Here is a 21010-nt window from a genome sequence, read left to right on the forward strand (position 1 = left end):
TTATGCAGATTTTTAGATAATTGCAGTTACGATTAAGATCCTCTTTAAAACGGCCCCGGGTTTGAATATTCACAATTCTTTCAGAAAATGTTTCAGGGGATGTGATTTGTTAGTTTTTCACAAGGGAATATTTCAATGTAGTTTGATTTCAATTCGAAAAAAAGAGAGGGAAAATGCCGGTATTAATATCGTGTCGTTTATATGGGTTAACTCAAACTGACGCATTTACAATATTGTGATAACAATAACTGCGCTACATAAGCTTATAATGGTGGTTGGCAGCGTAAACGTCAGTTTCGATAGTTTATAAATGAAGGACAGCTTTGTTAAGGTCGACAATAACGTTGAGGCTTAAACTTTTCAGATGAAATTCTTCCTTCAGACCTCATTATGATCGATGTTCTGACATTTTTAAGAACGTGAATCGCTGTCTGATTTTGAGTGTTGAAGTTACAATAATGTTAAAATAATCAGTAAAAGTAAGAGCCTCAATTCAAGCTACAGTCCTCCTTTACACGTTGTCCTTTAATACTGCAAGCAATAACAATGATTAAACCACATGGGCATTTAAAAGCAACGACTGCTATATTAAACGGAATTGACATCTTCGCCAACAGCTAATACCAATACAACAACAACAACAATTACAAAAGCAACAACACCAAAGCATACAGTCATAACAATTACAATAACACTCACAACGACTACAGAAACCAACTAAACTGACACCAACAAAAATGGCCATCGTTGCAACATCCCTTTCTGCATCCGCAGTTTTTTTTTACATGCACATCACTTTCGAAAGAAGTGTTAGTGTATTAATACCAAAAGATGACCTATGTTTATGCTCATTTCAATGACAATATTGACGAAGAAATATGATAGCAAAGCGAAAATTAATATGCAATTAGTTTCATTAGAAAAAGCAAAACCAATAATCGAAAATGTGTTCAGTTGCGCGACGATTTAAAGATACTTTACGGATTCTTTGGTCAGTATGATAAACACTATTTCATAACGAACAAATACATTACACTCTGGTGGGGAAGGGTCGGGGTATTTGATAACGGTCACAGATAAAGCAACACAATATAATCGTGTACGGTTTCTACACAAGCATAAGTACACTCAATCAGTTTGGATTTGACTTACAGACTCGCTCACGGAGGGACAGACTGTTGATATTTTTGGTTTGGTTTTCAGGTAAGTTTGAAAGACAGCGCAATTTTATTTTTTTTGGACCTAGACGTTTAAGAAAAGTGAATGGATGTCAGTTGTTGTTTTTTGGTTTTGTTGTTGTTGTTTTGTTGGGGGGGTGGCGGTAAATAAAGAGTTTAGACGATTTAGCTGTAACTTGAAATAATCTTAGTAACATGGTTTCAGTGTTATCCGTGCATTTTGCGAAATTTCAATGATCAACTACATAATACACTGCTGATGCCGATGGTTTGATTCATGTTGTTTCTATGTCTAAAATTACATAATCTGAGCAGACACCATTTTACCTATATGACTGAAACAACGTCCCAAAGAAGTAATTAAACATAGGCATACACATTCAGTCTTGTAATTTACATTTAGCTGAGCATAATATCGGCAAGGAATATTATTCGAGACAGCGGAAAGGACGATGATCAGAACCACCGTAAGTATCTGGAGGTGAAGAACGACCTACCTGTGTTACCATCTACGTCTCAACATGCTGTACATATTTAAGGCAACAGAATATACACCGAGTACAACTTTAACAGTTCATGTTGTGTTCCGCCTTGCACGGACTTGCGATTCAGTTTGTATCATGGTGAAAGTGTTCACTTGGTCGCCGTTTTAACTGGTTGTATTGTCTGGATGTATGTAAGCGTGGGTATGTTATACTTGGTTAAATGCAAGACTTCTGGGCATCTCCGTGAAGTTGCCAATGTTTATGTATTCTATGGGACATATCTGTGGTTATGGCCATGCTAACTCGTTTTCAAAAGCCCCCAGTGGACACGAGTTCAAGTGAACTCTTGTTTTACTCACCGTTCCAAGGCGGTTATCCTATCATTTATCGGTAAAGCTATTTTGAAGAAGATATGGTGTTTGTGGTGTTTGTATTAACATATGAGACGTAAGTTTGTTTTGTTGATTGTATTTGTGTATATGTGATGTTAATATGTTTGTGTATATTGTTCATTGTCGTTTGGGCTCTTTCCTTTAGCCCATAAACAGGGTCACTTTTTTAAAATTCAACTACTGGGCTTGTTCCTATATTTGTCATTGAAATTACGACGTTAATTGCTCACTTCACGAATAGTAGGTAATATTGAGACGCGAAGAACAAAGGTACAAGTCATTCGGTGTGTTGTTTTTGTTCTGCATTAATAAATTTGCAAAGTTTAGATTGTTTTAAATTAATGAAACAATGAACAGAAATGCGCATCGGACTGAACATGTATAAGGCCTCATAAACCGCAAATATGTTATCGGAATGTTGCTTATCTTAGTAGACTTGCTATGGATAAACATTAGTTAATAATTTTCGTTGAAGAGGAGTGCATGTGGACATTAAAATGATTTTAAACATTTGGATTGTCATAGGAATTGTTTTAGGTATATTTTCAAAGATCATTTTGGCTGATTATCAGTGTATATGCAGCTTTAATGGCAACAGGCCAGTATACGTTTCCCCGGACTACGCTTCCGACGTCGTTGTTTTTTTTTACAAATGAATGCTTGTCGCGAGTATTTGTATCCGATTGACGAGCGGTGGAACGCGGTTTTGTTTATGCAAAAGGTAAACATATTTATGTATGAAATCAGAGTATAATTTCCAATCTAAATGTGTATGCTTTAGCTGCAGAAAAGTCATGATTAATTAATTGTGTTGTTGCGTTTTGTTGCACTGTATGAACTACACATATTCTAGGATATTGTTTACTGTGTCAAAGATGCTTGAGAGTTTACGCGTGTATTAATGTTTTAAATTTAAGGTGGGATTCATTCAGTCGGATCCAAGTATGATTGACAACTGTTTTGGAAATCCTGTTGATACACGTACGTTAAATAGAGTATTGTCTTATCAAAGCGCGTATCATACGATGTCTTTGTCGAATAGATATTTCCGAATAGTTATTTCATTCATTTGAAAACTAAAGTATTTGCGAATAAAACTTTCAAAACACCAAAACATTTAACAGAAATTCTTAATCCTAAGATATGATGTCGAACGTTCGTTGATTGCAACGGGCAGAATTTTCACTTTCTATTATTTATTTATTTTGAGAACTCATGTATTAGGATATATCCGATCGCCCTTCAGCTATCGATAAATATGACTCTAAGCGATAGATTAAAACGAATCTTAACCGACTCTTGTGCAAATCGTTACGTACAAATGTGGTTGTAACTAGGTTTTAAGGTTAATCAGTAAAGCAAAGATTTTTATCGTTTGCAATTTAAAATGCAAATTAAATTTGTATATTAAACATAATAGTTCATGAAAAAGAAAAAAAAAAGAAACATAATAGTTCATTATTGAGCGTCTTTGAAAAACTTATGTATTTGTCAATCTTTACCAGCAGCTTCATCATTGTCAACAAATGTAAACTTCATATCGACAACATCAGTCAAGTTTACACAAACGACAACATCACAGCGACCGTCCGTTACACCAACAACTACAACAACCACCCCAACCACCCCAACGAAGACGACAACCACCACCACCAACCCCACGACCCCCACGACGACGACCACCATCACCAACAACAACAGCTCCACGACCCCCACGACGACGACGACGACCACCACCATTAAAACCCCCAAGACCCCCTTGACGACAACCACCACCACCACTTCACCGATGATTTCCAGTACTGAGCATGCAAAGTCTCCGTCCTCAGCGATTCCAGAAGGTTAAACCAGTATTTTACATGTACATGTAACAGATACGTTTAGTTTAAAAGTCGTTTACAAAATCTCTTTAAAGCTGTACATCTTCCCTCACTCATACTCGCAAAATAACGTTCGTCATCCGTTTTACCTATAACTTTAAGTGTGTTCTATATGCGCATACCTGGATGACGTTGTACACTAAAAGAAGGTCAAACGTATTCGTACAAGTAACGCTTTGCGACCTTTATTTTATTGCGTGCAGGTCAAACATATGATTCTGCGTAATTATACACATTCTAACAAGAAGAACCACTTAAAATGTTCAGACGGATTTATTTTTTACAGGTCACATAGAGCTTTGTCCCGACCATGTAAGGAATGACTTGAGCATCTTCAAGGGTTTCCTTGGTCAATACGGAGATTACTGCTTTGAGCTGGTCGATGTCAAAATACAGTGGCACAACGCTCAAAGACATTGCACAGGTATGGTTGTTTATTTTATATATAATAACAGGTTTATTATTGTTGATGCTGACTAAGTTTTACTTATATATCGAAAAACCGGGTATTACTGCTAACATTCCAATGATTTAATATATAAAAATGTCTTCAACAATGCTGTGATTTACGCGATACAAACTATCTTTTGAAGAAAATCTATCTTTCAGTCGCAGGAGATGGCTTCCTTGTCCACGTGACCAACCAGCTGGAACAGGATTACATTGTCCGATTCCTTTCTAACCACACCTACGTGGAATCCATATGGCTGGGCTTGACAGATTCAGAACAGGAAGGAGCAACGGCAGAGGGAAAGTGGACATGGATATCTGGTAGGTTCCGCTAATATATCGATAAAGGCTATATTAATTCTACGAGTTGTGCTATGTGTTTCTAAAAATAACGGACAGTTAAAATTAAAGAGTGTATTTTGTAGTAGTTGGCTAGCTTAGGCATATGGGTTCAAAATATATTTTTTCGCAACCCCTTCATTCTTCCAACATTCCTATAATTATCTTAATGCACACATTAGCTGTATTTTGTATAAGTTCATTTTGGGGGAAAGGGGCGTCTGATGCCTGTACCTTTGTTGTTATCTAGGTCCATATTCAGTAACATATTGAGTCTAATTTTGAGACTCTTGACTCAGAAATGCGAATTCTTTAATGTCTTAAATTATCTTTCATGTATTTTGTTTACATATGATGTGTTATTAAACGTACAAACTACAAAAATCAGACCATACCCACGTAAATGATCGGATTACTGCTGTTGCGCCAACTCGTTTGTCATGTACTGTAAAACGATTTGATAATCATTTATGGATTGAAATAGGGAAACCGATTATGTTCAATGATTATTTAGCCATGAAAAATAACCGTTCATGACACATTTTTGACCAGGTGACCCAGTAACGTTTACAAAATTCGGACCTGACTTCAACACACAGACAGCTAATGACCACAAGCTCCACGACTGTGTGATAATGAAGAACGGGGGTGAATGGACAGATGTCCCCTGTGGTGTCTCCCTCTTTGTCGGGACCGGGTTCGGAGAGTCACATCCCTTCATCTGCCAATACAGTAAGAGTGATGCATGTGTAACATGCAGATACCTAAGGAATTAACTGGATATTACTTTATAAAAATGATTCTTCTGAATAGATTGCACCATTATTATAAGAGAAGTTGGCAGTGTTAAACATATCTTCACTGTCAGTGAACAGTCTCCATCATTCCACGACTGCTATTGTAACATGTTGTGTATAATTTATAGTTCCTGCTTCTGATTGATCGATTTACTGGATTCGATTTACTTGTATGTCTCTTTAAACCTGTATGGAAACCTATCAGTGTACCTGTTAGGTACCTCTTATACAGTTTGGAAGAAGCATCTATTAGGCCAAACAAAACAACTTTTGTTTCCGGTAACCCGACCGACCCTTTTTCCCCTCGCCGACCCTAATCTTTTGTTTAGGCATAAAGTTAAAAATTTAAGAATTATATATATCGTCGTTATTTTCGTTGTTTCTCTGTCTCTGACCCCGGCTCCTATGCGATCCGGAGAATAAACTATTCCTTGTGTATTTCCAAGATGCTTTGTCAACAGGAACACAAAATGGCGGTGTCAATACTGTCAGTGGACGTCATAAAATGTCCGCATTTTGCGGGCATAAATGCCTGAGATCTTTTCTCAATAGCACTGAACTTTAAAGCGGTGTTCGGAAAACATTTCACCCTGTCCGATATCTTCTAATTGGCAAACGCTTGTTATCGGTCCAAACACGTGGTTGATCAAAGGAGACACATTTTGCTGCCTTTATAATGAAACTGTTTTGGATATAGTTCGCGGTGTTATAATCCATGTCCGAAATAAAACTCGACGTATATTATGCAGGCTTCTTACGATTAGGCCTTACGTTTATCATGCAGGCTCACTGCCAGGTTTCAATACACATTTTATTAATCGTTACATTATTTTATCCGCAATTATCAATGGTTATGTATTTCGCCTAATTTAAGTCCCATCAACTGAAATCCAAATAAACACCTGCGAAAGTTAACTTATTAACACATGTATATATAATTGTGTCGGCTGCAGATCCATCGGTACAATTTGTGACGTCAGAGCACGAGCAGTGATTAGATCAAAGGCGTGTGGCAATGATCTGTGTTTAAATCGGTCAGTCGGATACCGTATGATCCCAATTTACTGCATCGATTTCGTCTAGGCTGGTTAGAAAATACCATACGATCGAAAAGATAATAATTAATAATTGTCGTCTGAGAACCTTCAAATCGTGACCGAAATGTTTGAATTCACTACAAATATGAATGAACCTTTGATTGTACGAAAATAAGATACGTAAAATAAATCCATAAACGCGTTACCTTGTTCTATTATTAAACTACCTCCACATTTGAGAGCTCACAGTTGACGGCGATTTTCTTCAAGCAAATTAACAAATTTAGTTGATAATTGACTGTTTGGCTTGAGCATTATCACAGATTTGAAGAAATTGAAGTGCTGGACTTGCTTTAAAAATCGACCCGTCTTATAAACGAGTCTATACAAAAACACCATAGTTCATGGGCAAAATAGGCGGGGAAATACGGTAATCGAAGGAAAGGTAATGATTGCAGACATTTAGCAATGCTGTTTTTTCTGATTTTTTTTGTGAAATTTAACACTCTCAGATATAAAATAGTTGATCCGATGCAACAGAATATTGCAAGATCCTGTAATTTGAAATCGAAACTGTAAAAAAAAACAAATATCCGACCGACTGATCCTATTTTCTTTCGCCATTTAACCGGAAACACAGGTATTTTTTGGCCTTATAAAACAGGCATTTTCGCGTTGATTGAGACAGTCCACTCTCATTAATGGCATATGCGATATACTGTCAACTGTAAGTCTTATGTTCAGATAAGTTTTGTAAAGGGCAAACTTTTGACTATGAATGCCCTTTTTAGAATTATTCTTTAAATATCGTTTTTATATGTTGAAATTATATAAGTCTAGAGATCTCGCTCTTGTTGATAAATTCAATAGCACTTTTAGATATATTGATGATATTCTAAGTTTAGATACTCCTGTGTTTACAGATATTGATGATATTCTAAGTTTAGATACTCCTGTGTTTACAGATAATATTCAATAGATATACCCTTCACAATTGCAACTTAATAAATCTAATACATCCGATTTAAAAGCATCCTATTTAGATCTGCAACTCGAAGTAAAGGAAGATATATTGAGTATCAATCTTTATGATACACGCGATGATTTTAATGTTAAAATAATAAATTACCCTTCTTTAGATTGAGATGTTCCTAATTCACCATCATATGGTGTTTTTATGGCTCAGTTGATAAGATTTGCTAGAATATGTACATATGTCAAAATTTTCAGCTCTCGCAGTAAACTTATGGCGGAAAATCTTCTAAAACAGGGTTTCAGATATTTTAAATTAAGGAAAACTTTCTCAAAATTTGTTAATGGTCATTTTACTCTTATATCAAAGTACAATAGTAGTCGTAAATCGCTGATTGCTAATAGTATTGCTCATCCCGATTTTTATGGTGATGTTTTAAAGAAAATTCGTAAAATTAAAAAGTTTCCAGCAGGTATTTGGGCAGATAGACTCAATGAATTACTTGGATTTTATTTAAACCGTGGATATAAAGGCAATATTATCATCACACAGTTTTAAACTTTTTATTTTATAAGGCAGACTGTGTGTGATGCTCATAGTTTCAAACAATGACTGTATCGTATATTTGAAACGTTTTTGCATTAGGTGCTCTGAATTGTATTCCTCCGTCTGCAGATAGAGTTGGGATCTCTAATCATGGAAGTACTTGGGGTTAACCTATAAGTTACTTAGACGCGGCCTAGAGTGATACATGTTTGCAGTTGTCAATGGGGAAGTGTATACGGATAAATTTTAGTTATGAAAAAAAGAAGATTTGTTCATGATATCAACTCTTATTCAACTTTACTTAAAATTTGTCGTCATTAACCGTTTTTATGCCTGCAAAACTTCCAAAACGTCATATAAAACGAATAAGCCTAATGTTTAAAACAGGAAAATAAAAAAAGTTATTCTCTCTGTTTTTCTCTGTTTTTGTATTGACTGGTCGCCGGTCAAACGAGTTCGTTATTTTAGGAATTTACTTTCTGTGAAAAGGATTTATATACACGCTGTGGTAGTAAATAAGCATGTGAGAATTTACGGGCATATTGTGAATAATTGTTTAAATTGTGCATTTGATAACAAATATAAGTGCCTTAACACGACATTAATTGACTATTTTAAATTTAAGTGATATAAAATGGAAGTACAAAGCTTAATTCACACGATTTTACCAACAAATATAAGTCGCAATAACAAAATTAACACAATTTAAATTTAACTGATATAAAATGAAAGTTCAAAGCGTAATTCACACGATTTAAAACAAACATTAATGAATAAAAGTAGGCCGAAAAGGATTAGTCCGAAATGATATCTCGGCAGAATCGACCCGACACCAATAATTTTTATCAGTAATTCAAGGTACCAGTCTAAATAATTTACGCATGCCGGAGACGACCGAGTAACTACGATCTAGAAAGTTGATTAAACCGTCATAGTTCGGCTATGTCCGTGTTTATTCGGAATGTTAACAAATGTATATTGTCACAGGACTTTATTGAGCCAATTGGGTATCGATATTTTTCACGTGGGTCAAAAACCAGGTGACTAGGTCCAATCTGGAACACACTAGAGGCATTATGTTTGGTCTAATATTCATGAAACTTAATCAGAATGTTTCATGAACATCAATATATATATATATATATAGGCATCAAAGACGTGGCTGAATGGGTTTTATTGAATATTAATATATATATATATATATATATATATTAATATTCAATAAAACCCATTCAGCCACGTCTTTGATGCCTAACATCAACATTCGTCTTGTTATTATTTGTTTTATAATTAAGTTTCCTCAAGTTAAGGCATACTTTGATAAAATTTACCTTTTACGTTTTTTCTACATTAAGGATTGTTGGGATAAGAGTGAGGTTTGTGCACTTAAACTGGTTTTAACCCCCAGTAAATTTACATGTTACTGACCGTTCCAAGGAGGTACCTAACAGTTCTCAAGATAAACATACCTAGTTTTTTATATATAGGATGTATGCACTGTGCTGTTTGTGGAGTTTTGTGCTGTTCTTCCATGTTTCTTGTTTGTGTTTTTTTATGTTCTATGTCTTTGGCGTTTACCCAGTGCCATTAAACGGGGTTTATGTTTAAACTTTTTGCTACTGAGCTTGTTTCTGTAGTTTTTCGCATAAATATTTATCTAGAAACTGGATTCTATACATGTACATACACTGTCTGGTCTAAACAGATTCTATATTCATATTTTCAGATGTGACTTCAAAACCACCCAGCCTATACGGACACTTAACAGATGCTCTGGTCGGCTAAATTATTTCCCCCATCAAATTAAACAACACTGTAACTTTATTTTCTGATGAACTTTGGATTGAACTAACTATTTCCGAATGTGTCCATTTCTTCTCGATGAAATTCGCCTGATAGAAATTGAAAGGCGTTAAAGAAGTATGAAGATATGGAAACAATATTTGTGCAGTCAGACATCACATAGTGTGGAATGCCTTATCGGCATTTTGCACATGTCTTCTTGGTTTCAAAAGACACAATATACATGTACATTCATTACTTCATCGTGAGAATGACATGGTAACGTTATATGTGTCTTCTTTTCCATTTGTTTCTAATTCGTAATTGTACAGTGGAGTTCTAAAGTGCATGAACGTCAAAATCTGAAATGACTTGCTTGTTATGCAATGATTTAAATCTAGGAGGACTAAAAAACATTATTTCATGCTTTATTTACGTTTATATTGAGCTTTCCTGTAATCTTAAGAGATTTATCAGTGAAATAAATGAAATTGTACTGTTTCAAACAACCACTACGATATTGCGAGCTTACACATAAACACACATGTATCTTCCCTGTTTTTTTCGTGATATGCACCTATGGACGAATGGATTAACGAAACACCTACCATAAATACAAGACGCACTAGTTGCAACAAATAAGAAAAAAATAATTACTATAAAAACATTCGTTTGACCCCTGTTTCGCCAACATATAAAAAGAAGTGGTGGTGCATGTTAAGGTTTGTTTTTCTTTTTCCGATCACTTATTTTGCGCGTTCTTAGTTTGCCAGTAGCCAACGGTGACTATGACCGTGTATTTCATGACTACAACGTTCAACTACCCGAATGACAACGGGGCCTCATAGGATGTTTATACGAGGTTGACTGCAAACATCGAGAGCATTGGACCGCTGCAATAAAAATCTTAAGTCAATTTTAGTAGCTTAGTGCAATATATAAAATATAAAATAATTGAACTTGAGCAACACTTTTATGAAAAATGAAAACAAAGTTGAGCGAACAATCGATCTGAAGACGTTTTTGACGTTTATACAGATTTTACATAATTGCAGTTTCGACTAAGATCCGTTATTATGTTTGAATATCCAACCTTCCTACAGATCATTTTTGAGAGGATGAATTGCTAGTTGCATGTGTTTATATTGTGTCTTTATTATGGGTCCAGTCAAACTGACTCATTCATTGCACAATACTGATGCTTTTACAATCATTTTCACGATAAATGCGCTTCAAAAGGTAGAACGGACGGTTGGGATCATATTCTTAAAGAGTCAGTGTCGATAATTTATAAATGTAGGACAGCTTTGTTTGGGTCGACAATAACGTGGAGGCCCAAACTTGTTCCTGTGATATTTCTTGAGACCTGAGTAGGTTTGAGGTTCTGACTTTTTTAAAGTCAAATAACATAATAATGATATAAAATTTAAATAGTAAAGCAAGATCAATAATTTTACGCCACAGCTATGTTTTACAAGTATTCCGGCAGTTTCTGCAACCAGTTACAACGATTAAACCACATGGGCATATCAAAACAACGACCAATCGAAATCGACCGCTACACCAACAACTACTCCCAGAACAACAACAACAACACCAACACATACTCCCACAACCATCACAATAACGTTCAAAACAACTACAGCATTTTATATGGCAATGACAACAACTGAACTGACACCAACAAAATAAACGTCCACCGCTGCTAAATCTCCTTATGCAGTTTTTTACATGCACATCATTTTCGAGATAAGTGTAATAATACAGATGACCTCACAGTTACTTGGTATTTGGACTGCATTATTGGCCAGTCAAGCTATCTAATTCGAGCGATTGGTCCCTGGTGTGATCTCTTGGACTGAGAATTTAAAAACAATGTGTTTAAGTACACTATGATACAAATAATTAACAAATAATCCACTTTTAGTCGTTTATTTTTTCATATAAATAAATATTTTTAAATTTCATACAATCTTTATCATGTGAATGATAAAGATTGTATGAAAAAGTTAAATATTTAAAAATGTAAAAATTAATAAATAAAAATGTAATAGTGAAGCGAAATGCGTAAAAAATATGCATGTAGTTTCATTAGAAATAGCAAAACCCTTAATCGAAAATATGTGAATTTACGCGACAATTTAAACATATTTCACGGATTCTTTGGTCAGGTTGATCCGCAACGAACATTGCACTCTGGTGGAGAAAAGTCAGGGTATTTGATAGATGAAGCAACACGATTTAATTGTGTACGGTTTCCACACAAACATATCTACACTCAATCAGTTTTCTACAGTTTGGGTATGATTTACAATTTCAGGTACGGTTAAAGAGACCGCGCCTGTCTTATGTTTAGTTCGGACACGGAGAAAAGTGCATGAATGTCAGTTTGTTTTACGGGGGGGGGGGGGGTAGAATAGAGAGCTTAGTCGATTTAGCCGTAACATGAAATGATCTTTGTGTCATATTTTCGGTGTCATAGCGGCATTGTCTTAGGTCTTGGTTGACCAACTTTAAACTCGATACAAGCGTTGAACACTGTATCATCAGACTTCAATGGTCAACTTAATCACACACTGATGCCGATGGTTTTATTCAATTCGTTTCTACGTCTAAGATTACATAATTTGAGCAGACACCATTTAGCCAATGTGACTAAAGCAACGTCTTTGTAACACTAATTTTATCGTAACGTTTGAAATTGTTTGTATGTAGTGTATAATGCGCATGCGCTTAATAAACATGTGCATAATAAGTAGGTCGCACAAATTACTACGCCGGCGATTCGTCGGGGGCATTCATGCAAAAATGAACGTCATTTCATTTGTGCAGAAAAGTACTATAGTATAGAGTGTAAATATAAATCATTAAATGACTTCAGTATTAAAGGAATTTTCTCAAGATGCTTTATGAATACCAGCGCTGCACTAACTACTTCCATTTCTATTACTCCCTCATTGTTGTATCTTGCATTAACGACTAGTCCTAGCCATCTACCTGTTTCAATAAGTAAAGTTAACAATGGGCTGTAAACATTAAAGCTGCACTCTCACAGATTGAACTTTTTAAAAACTTTTTTATTTTTTGTATTGGAACGAGCCATTTTTTGCAAAAATCCATGGAAACCAGTTATATAAGAATGCTGACAAAAATAGATTGCAGATGTTTATATTTAAGTTCAAAAATTGATGTTTAATGCATTTTTCGTAAACCGTTAGTAACGGTTTAAGCCATAAAACATTAAATTTCGAACGGAAATATAAAAATCTACGATCTGATTTTTTGTCAGCAATCTTATATCATTGGTTTGCAGATATTTACGCAAAAATATGCTCTTTCTAAGACAAAAAATTAAGAAGTTGTAAAAATGCTATATATGTGAGAGTGCAGCTTTAAAGTTTAATGTAAAGAACTGTGTTCTAGGCAGTGTATGTAGAACTAAAGTTGATAGCACCGTCGTTAATAAACAAAGTGGATGTATGTGATGCCTTCAGTGAAACGGGTCCTGTGTCCGCCGAGTGGAATGTGGAATATTAGAATTGTTCGCGACATGTATCAAAAAGTCAAATATTGTGTTAAATCAATGTCTTTATATCATGTTTGCTTTACTTACGCTGTTGACTTACGTAAAGGGGAAGTTATGTGCCCTTTATTATTTTCCTTATTTATAAAAGATCTATAATTGTATTTATAATTTGATATTAACTCTGGTCTGCCATTAGATGATATTTTTTTTAATATTGTTATTATTTGCTGATGACATGGCCATTGTAGGTAAATCTCCTGAAGATTTTCAAATTCAATAAAAGTTATTGCAATGAATGGGGATGAAAGGTAAATACTGATAAACATGGTTTTTCATCAATAATGCTGTCTCATGACATACAAATGGTAAATGATTTTAAATATTGAAGTGTTGTATTTAACTATACTGGTAATTTTAGTTTGAACCAGGAACATTTGATTGCTTGATTGGAAAATCCCTTAAGGCAATGAATGGTTTGTTTTTCAAATATCACGAATTCGATTTCAAACCAAAGAGTATGTGTCTACTTTTTGATGCTTTTAGTATATACTAATTTTCGCTCGATTGTGACGAACGCTGATAGCTTATACAATCACTCTCGAGTCTGTTTCCTGGGCAGACACCAGAGCGGTGCCTTTTTGAGGGGCCATGATAAAGTAACCCTAGTGGGGATCGAACCAACGACCTCTTGGGTGAGAGGCGGACACCTAGATCACTCTCATCCCTATTTGATGCCATTGTTGGTTCCATCTTAAATTAGAAAGTTAAACTAATACTTGCAATGCATGTGTATACAGGGATTTAGGCAGATATCCTTTATATTTGCATAAATACATACATACGATTAACACCACTGACAATATTATTATAAACCAAACAGTATATAACCAAACAGTGTATTATTGCACTAAAGGTAGTTGCAATTGGGTTTATAATGTTAAAAAGATGCTAAATGATTTTGGCTAAAGTCACTTCTTTAATAATGTTCTCAACAGTGGTGTTACATGTATTCATTAAAGCTTTCAAATGCAGATTACATATGTTGTTCGTTGCATCGTTCTCGCCAATTGTGTGGGTTGTTTTTGAGTTGATTAATACTCGCATTCGGGCAAGGCCCTTTTGGCGAGTGCTCCGATAAGATTGTTAGTAATATTTGGTTTTTGGAGCAAAGTGCATAGAGAGAATGAAACCCTGGTTAGAGATACCCTGGTTCTTTTATGTGCACCAGTGTATAGCACTGTCACACGGGCCTTTCCGGAAGACGAGTTGTATTCTTAAATGGCGCGGCGTGAAATCGAACATGCGACCCCTGGATTAACAGTCAGGTGTGTAACCACTAGACCACGGATCCGCCACGAAACAAATCTAGCAGCATGTCCTGTAGAACCATACTTTTCCAAGATCACAATTTTTATAAGTGGGAAACATATGATCTCGGTTGTCCTATATTTCTAACACAAATATGTCAGCCGGTTTATTATGCACTGTAAAGAAATCATGTTTTTCCCGTGTCAAAATCACGATACATCATTATCATATTTACCACATATTGGTATTTATTTAATATTTAAACTTATTTCAACAAATAATGAAAGTTACTTCTTTCTGAGATTTGTTGTAGACATTTTGATTTTGATCATCAAATAACTTTTATAATATAAACAGAAGTATGTAAAATTTCGAATGATGAATATGATGATTTTTTTATCGTTAGTGATATTTCACTGATTGCATATTTATATAATAAAATGTTTGCTTTTATGATAAAGTCGATTCCAATGTTACAATAAGTAGATATCGTACACATGTCCTTTTTAATCTCCTTTCATGTTAGGAAACCTGTATCGAGTCGTTGCAAGTTAATGCTGCCGCAGTCTAAGTTATGGTTGTTTTAAAACTTAGTTTTGCTGCTGTTGTTGAGGTTGTTGTTGTTTTAGCATTTAAAGTAATTGTGCTTGTCGGGGTTTCAGTTGTTGACGTGTGTGTGGTTATTGTCTTCTTACTTGTTTTATTTTGTAATTGTAGAAGCGATATTTGTACGAATGTGAATGAAATACGCGTAGTCGTAAGACTGGTTGTTGTCGTAAAAATTGCTGTTGTTGACTTGGTAGTTACTGTTGCAACGTAGTGGTGGTAGTTGTCGGCATTGTTGGCTGAAATATCAAAACGTGACCGTTCATATATTAATTTTATGTCCCATTTTCTACTAAAAGCGAACCACTGTTTTTTATTATCATAATCAGCAGCATCAAAGAATAGCAATCAGTCATAAATTCTTATGATAAATATGATTACATTGTTTACTTATCTAACACAGTGAGGATTATGATCACCATTTTCCCAGACCTAATATAATCTCCGAAAATAGTAAGTTTCGATTTGCAAATAAAAACGTTAAAATTTCAGCAATTTAAAAATGGTCAATGGTATTTAATTTTTAGAAGTGGATACTAATACTATAGCTATTCTGTCCTTTTTTGGTCACCTATCAATAATCTATTATGTATTTATGGTACCCCTTTAAGGGACTTCAATGGTACAGTGTATGTATAATTAAGATAAAAAAATATTTTCACTAATAAATATTACCCTCCCTCGCTAATAAATTTGCTCCTTCGCAGATCAAGTCCAATGACCATTACATCAATGGTCGTGTTATTGGACAGTTTGAACAGCAACATCATGTTTACTTAATTTATTATGATTTTAATCACGTAAGCGAGTTGTTAAGATCTTTGTTGTTAGACGTGGACCTAACTCAAATGCTGGTAAAAACATGAAAGATATGGCCGGTATGATTTCAAATGAAGACAAATCATCATCAAACTACAGACAAGCCCCGAATTCCCTCGAAACCCGTACGTATATCCACAGGGTCACGGCATAGCACATGTAGTTAGGGAGTACTGGGGGTGAAGAGGGATTTTATCAGGAGTCATGAGGATCAAACACCATTTATGTTGGGCGAGGAAGAATTATGCATTTTGTGTGTGATGCAGAATCAGAATAAGCGTGCGTTAATAGAAGTGTAATTTAGACACGGTCTATAAGACATGTCATTATTTATATCAAAATGCAATTTGTGAGCCAATACGAACGTACCGTGTATTTGTTATGCAAAATTTCCTACCAGATACACTTGTTTACTATCCTAGCAATTCATTTATTGTGTTCATTATTCAATACTCTTTATAATGTTTATATATAGATAAAAGTATGTTGACAAAGACTTTTTTTTAATTTTCATATTTGGATCAGCGTCACATAATTGACATAAGAATACTATTTTTTAGAATCAAAGATATTTTGAATTGGTTTGATTCCAAGACAACTAAGTACACAGTGTGTGTGTGATTCTTTTGGATTCTTTCCAGCGAGCGGGTGAGAGAACTTGCGTTTCGTAAATGCGTTTTGAGGTGAATCATTGTGATTGGGTTTAGTCCGTTTTTACCGATGCCGCAGTTTGTCACACTATAAAAACGTTTTTCTTCGAAGCTTATTGCAGCTTTCTGTAATGTTTTCCTTGATATTTAATTAGTTATTACGAAGTATTCCAAGGTGGTTATATATGAATAGGATTCATCAATTAAATAATAGCCAAGTTTCCATGTCATAGGGCTCTTAAAAACTTTACATTTTGATGGATTATAATAATATATTTCCTTTCCGGCATGGTGAAAACAGACATCTTAAAGTTCGTCGAAACCCCTTTTTACATTAGAAATAATGACCATCAGCTGACGTAGGTCATGCGCACACCATGTTACGTATCTTAAAGCTGCTGTTGCAGGGGTCAATCTTATGTAGTAAATTACTAATACCGAGGGTATAAAATTGCGGACTACAGGCCTGGCAAGTGCCTTGTAGGATCGGGAAATATTCAAACGAAAATCCGTTGGTTTTGACACAACTCAAACTATTTTCAAAGAACGATTTTAATATTCTAAATAGAGCAATATCAACCCCGGTTCTGTACAACTTCAGAAGAAGCGAAGATAGTCATGTATGATCGAAGGCCTGTTTGGCGTCAAGAAAACATGTTTATAGTTTCGAGTTGTTTTCTTTGGCATAGCAAATGCATCCACGTAATATTAATGACGTCATATTACAATTTACGTTCTTTTGAAAACTACGCTGAGAGGGGTTTAACTGTATAGAACCGTCTTTTTCAAGAAGTTTTAAAAAGTGTGAACTATAACAACCCGTTTCATATGAGATTCTTGAAACGATTTAATGTTTTCATTTATAATTAATGCAACTCTTATTAAATTATTTTGTTAAAACGTCAACAGAAAGACAAACAACAAACACACTACGCAATGCATAATATCTAAGTGTGTGTGTGTTTATGTTAAAGCTGCACTCTCACAGATATACATTTTTTATAACTTTTTTTTTATTTTTTTTGTCTTGGAAAGAGCAAATTATTGCGTGAATATCTGCAAACCAATGGTACAGACAGCTGACAAAAGATCGGATCGCAGATTTTTATATTTACGTTCGAAAAAACAAATGTATAAAACATCATTTTTTTTAACTTAAATATATTGATCTGAGATATAATTTTGTCAGCAGTAGCATACAACTGGTTTCCACGGATTTTCGCATAAATTGGCTCGTTCCAAGACAAAAAATAAAAGAGTTGTCAAACATTCAATCTGTCAGAGTGCAGCTTTAATTAACGGCGGTGTAACATTCAATTTTGACACCGTCAAAAATTGACCACAGAAGTCATTTTTTTCTGTTTAACGAGTTGACGGATCAATATTTAACCGTAATAGAACTGACCCGCCCGTTAATTAACGCCCCTTCGTGCGTGAAAAATGACCCTTTGAAAGTTGATCAAGAGTTTGTATTCACTATTTAAGTTAGTCAATCAAATGGTCATACATTGCATTTTAACGCTGGCGACGGATTTGTGTATATTTTTATTATTAGGGAGTCTAATTTGTTTCATTTGGTAAAGTTAACCTGGTAATCTTATAATTACTTTCGCGAGTTTTAAATCAGTCACGTGTTTGAAGGTGTTTGGTCATTTTTAGAGGGAAAATTTAAACTGAATGTCAAGTGTTTAGCTTGAAAAAAATATTAACTAGATTTATTCATCTCCGGAAGGTCAGTGTTTTTTTAATCATTTATGCCATTATTTCTTATCGCATAGATGTGAATCTGATGTGCATTTAGCAGATTTAAAGTGACACTCTTATTCAAAATCAATGCATACATATGTATAACAAACATCGATTTTGACTGATAAACCTTTAACTACTTAATAAGGCATATATGGAACATATTCAATATTGATAACAAGACTGTAACCGTGTATATAAAAGCAGAAAGCGCAAACATATTAAATGATTGGTGAATGCTAAAAGATTTATTGTGATCTAATATAGAATCATAAGGTAGAAATACCGTGTTTTATAGCCATTTCTTTCCAATTAAACTCGGTATCCTTCATAAGAACCATTGTTTCTGACATTTATTCATCCTTTTTGGAATATTAAAACAATATTATTAAATGTGGTAAATCTTATTTGGGAGTAAGAGTGCATCTTTAAGTGTATTTTCCATGATTTGAAGTAATAAAATAAAGTGGTTTCTTTAATAACTGTGTTTTACTGTTTAACATAGATAATGCTGAAGGTCTGGTTTAAATTACTAAGAAGTATTGTCATCCTTTATCTTTTTCAGAAGAGCTGGGTGTTTCTGCACAAGGGGCACGTTGACGGTAGCAGCGTAAACGCAGTGACGTCTAGCGTCCAGTGAAATCTTCTTGTGTGTTAGATACACAGTTTTCAACAGATACGTGAGTAAAACAGCCTATTGTAATTAATTGCGATTCAGAAATTGCAGTCCTCTTTAAAATTTCTTTTCTTTTCTTGTGTCAGTTTTGTTCTTGAAGTACCTGCAGCTTTGTTCTTGAAGTACCTGCAGTTTTGTTCTTGAAGTTCCTGCAGTTTTGTTCTTGAAGTACCTGCAGTTTTGTTTGATCATTTGTACATGGATGTTGATCTTATTTGAGATTTTTTTTCAGAAAGACGAATACAACTATTTATTTAATAATACACTTAATGAACATTCCAGGAAGACATATTCACATATGTATGCGTTTTGTATTGGTGTAGGTACTCTGATATACTCGCGTTAGTTTTCGATGTTGAAGTGGTGGGGCATATTTTTTGCTTTAATCAGTCAGCGCCAGGTTCGAACCCGGAATCGCTGTACGGACGTTTGCACCTTGAGATGTCATGACGTCGATGCCAAAGTGAATACCATTAGAGACTCACTCGCAATACTTTGGATGTATATGCATTTGTGACAGAAACACAGAAAAACACAGTGACTGATTGTGTAAGGACTTGGCAAATGAAAATGGATTTTAAGGTGGTGGAAAATTCCATTCGTTTTAACCATCCTGTTGGTTATGCTACATGTGTATAGAGACTGCCATTTCGGCCATATCACAATTAAAGTGGTCACCAGATTCGAACCCGGTCTCGTTGTGCGGACGTTCGACCGACGCATTACCATGGTAACCATGCAGAAGAGATACAAGTACGAGTACATGTTCAGCAGATATATGTGAGTATAAATACCCTCTGTTATGTTACTTATTAAGAAACTGTAGTTACCTTCTTTTGTTATCATCAAGTTTATCTTTGCTGGTTTTCAATTTGATTTTTAGATAACTGCAGTTTTACATGGATACGAGATATTGATTACAGAATTTGAGGATATCGTCCATAAAAAGGAAGAATTTTACAACTGCATGATTTTTTTCGCTGAACCCGAATATAATACAGGTTCTTGGGGCAGGTAATCCACGCCAGTTAAGTCATATGGAGTTCACGAAACTAGTGTACTCTAGCCTCTTACAGTTATACCCCTTAGTTGTAAATCATTCTGGGGAAAATAAAGGACACACGTGTACAAATTATAAGCAAAAACACAGATAAACCGGTAAGTTCACATAGAAAATTATACTTTGGTATACATACATAAAGGGCCATTATCAGAGTGGTCTTTTAACATCTTTTGTGGTGTTTTTTATGTTGTTTACAAATCATTAGGCAATGATTTACAGTTACTTAATGATTGATAAAAAATACTGCAAACCAGAACATGTTTGAGGTTAAAAGGGAATGCTTATTCTTTATCAAATGATGAAGGGGATTCAAATTCAGATCATGTGGAAAATGACTAATTTGTAAAGTACTGGCTTTAAGCATTACTATATGGGATCCAGTTTTGATATCTCTAAAGCCATGAACATATATTGACAAGAATTATTGACTTAAAGTGATCCAATTAGGGTAAAAATATCATTTTCCATGCATTAAAATGGAACCAGTTTCGATAACTAAAAAAATATATATTGTCATATTACATCAGCGAATTGATTTAATTGATTTAAAGGAATCCAATTTTGGTTATTTGCTTGAAATATCACAAGTATAAGCTCCATTTTTTATGACAAATACATGCCATACCCCCGATGGGGGTAAAATCCCCTGGATTTTTTATCATTCTCCCCCCCGGTCAACCCGGAATTCACAAAAAATGTGCATGAGATGAAATATTTTTTATGCAAGTGAATCGTATTGTAACCGGCTTGAAATTTC

General features: G+C 34.7%; 1 protein-coding gene across 1 annotated transcript; it reads left to right on the forward strand.

Moving 5' to 3' along the window:
- Positions 1 to 2535: 2535 nt before the first annotated feature.
- Positions 2536 to 10391, forward strand: LOC128245951 (probable replication factor C subunit 1). The gene is given in 8 exon segments (XM_052964170.1): positions 2536 to 2693; positions 2696 to 2776; positions 2973 to 3036; positions 3564 to 3896; positions 4222 to 4359; positions 4545 to 4706; positions 5277 to 5456; positions 9804 to 10391. Coding segments are annotated over 8 exon segments (1158 nt in total). The 5' UTR covers positions 2536 to 2552; the 3' UTR covers positions 9863 to 10391.
- Positions 10392 to 21010: the final 10619 nt, after the last annotated feature.

This window comes from Mya arenaria, chromosome 9 (genome assembly GCF_026914265.1).
Source record: "Mya arenaria isolate MELC-2E11 chromosome 9, ASM2691426v1".
Classification (NCBI taxonomy): domain Eukaryota; kingdom Metazoa; phylum Mollusca; class Bivalvia; order Myida; family Myidae; genus Mya; species Mya arenaria.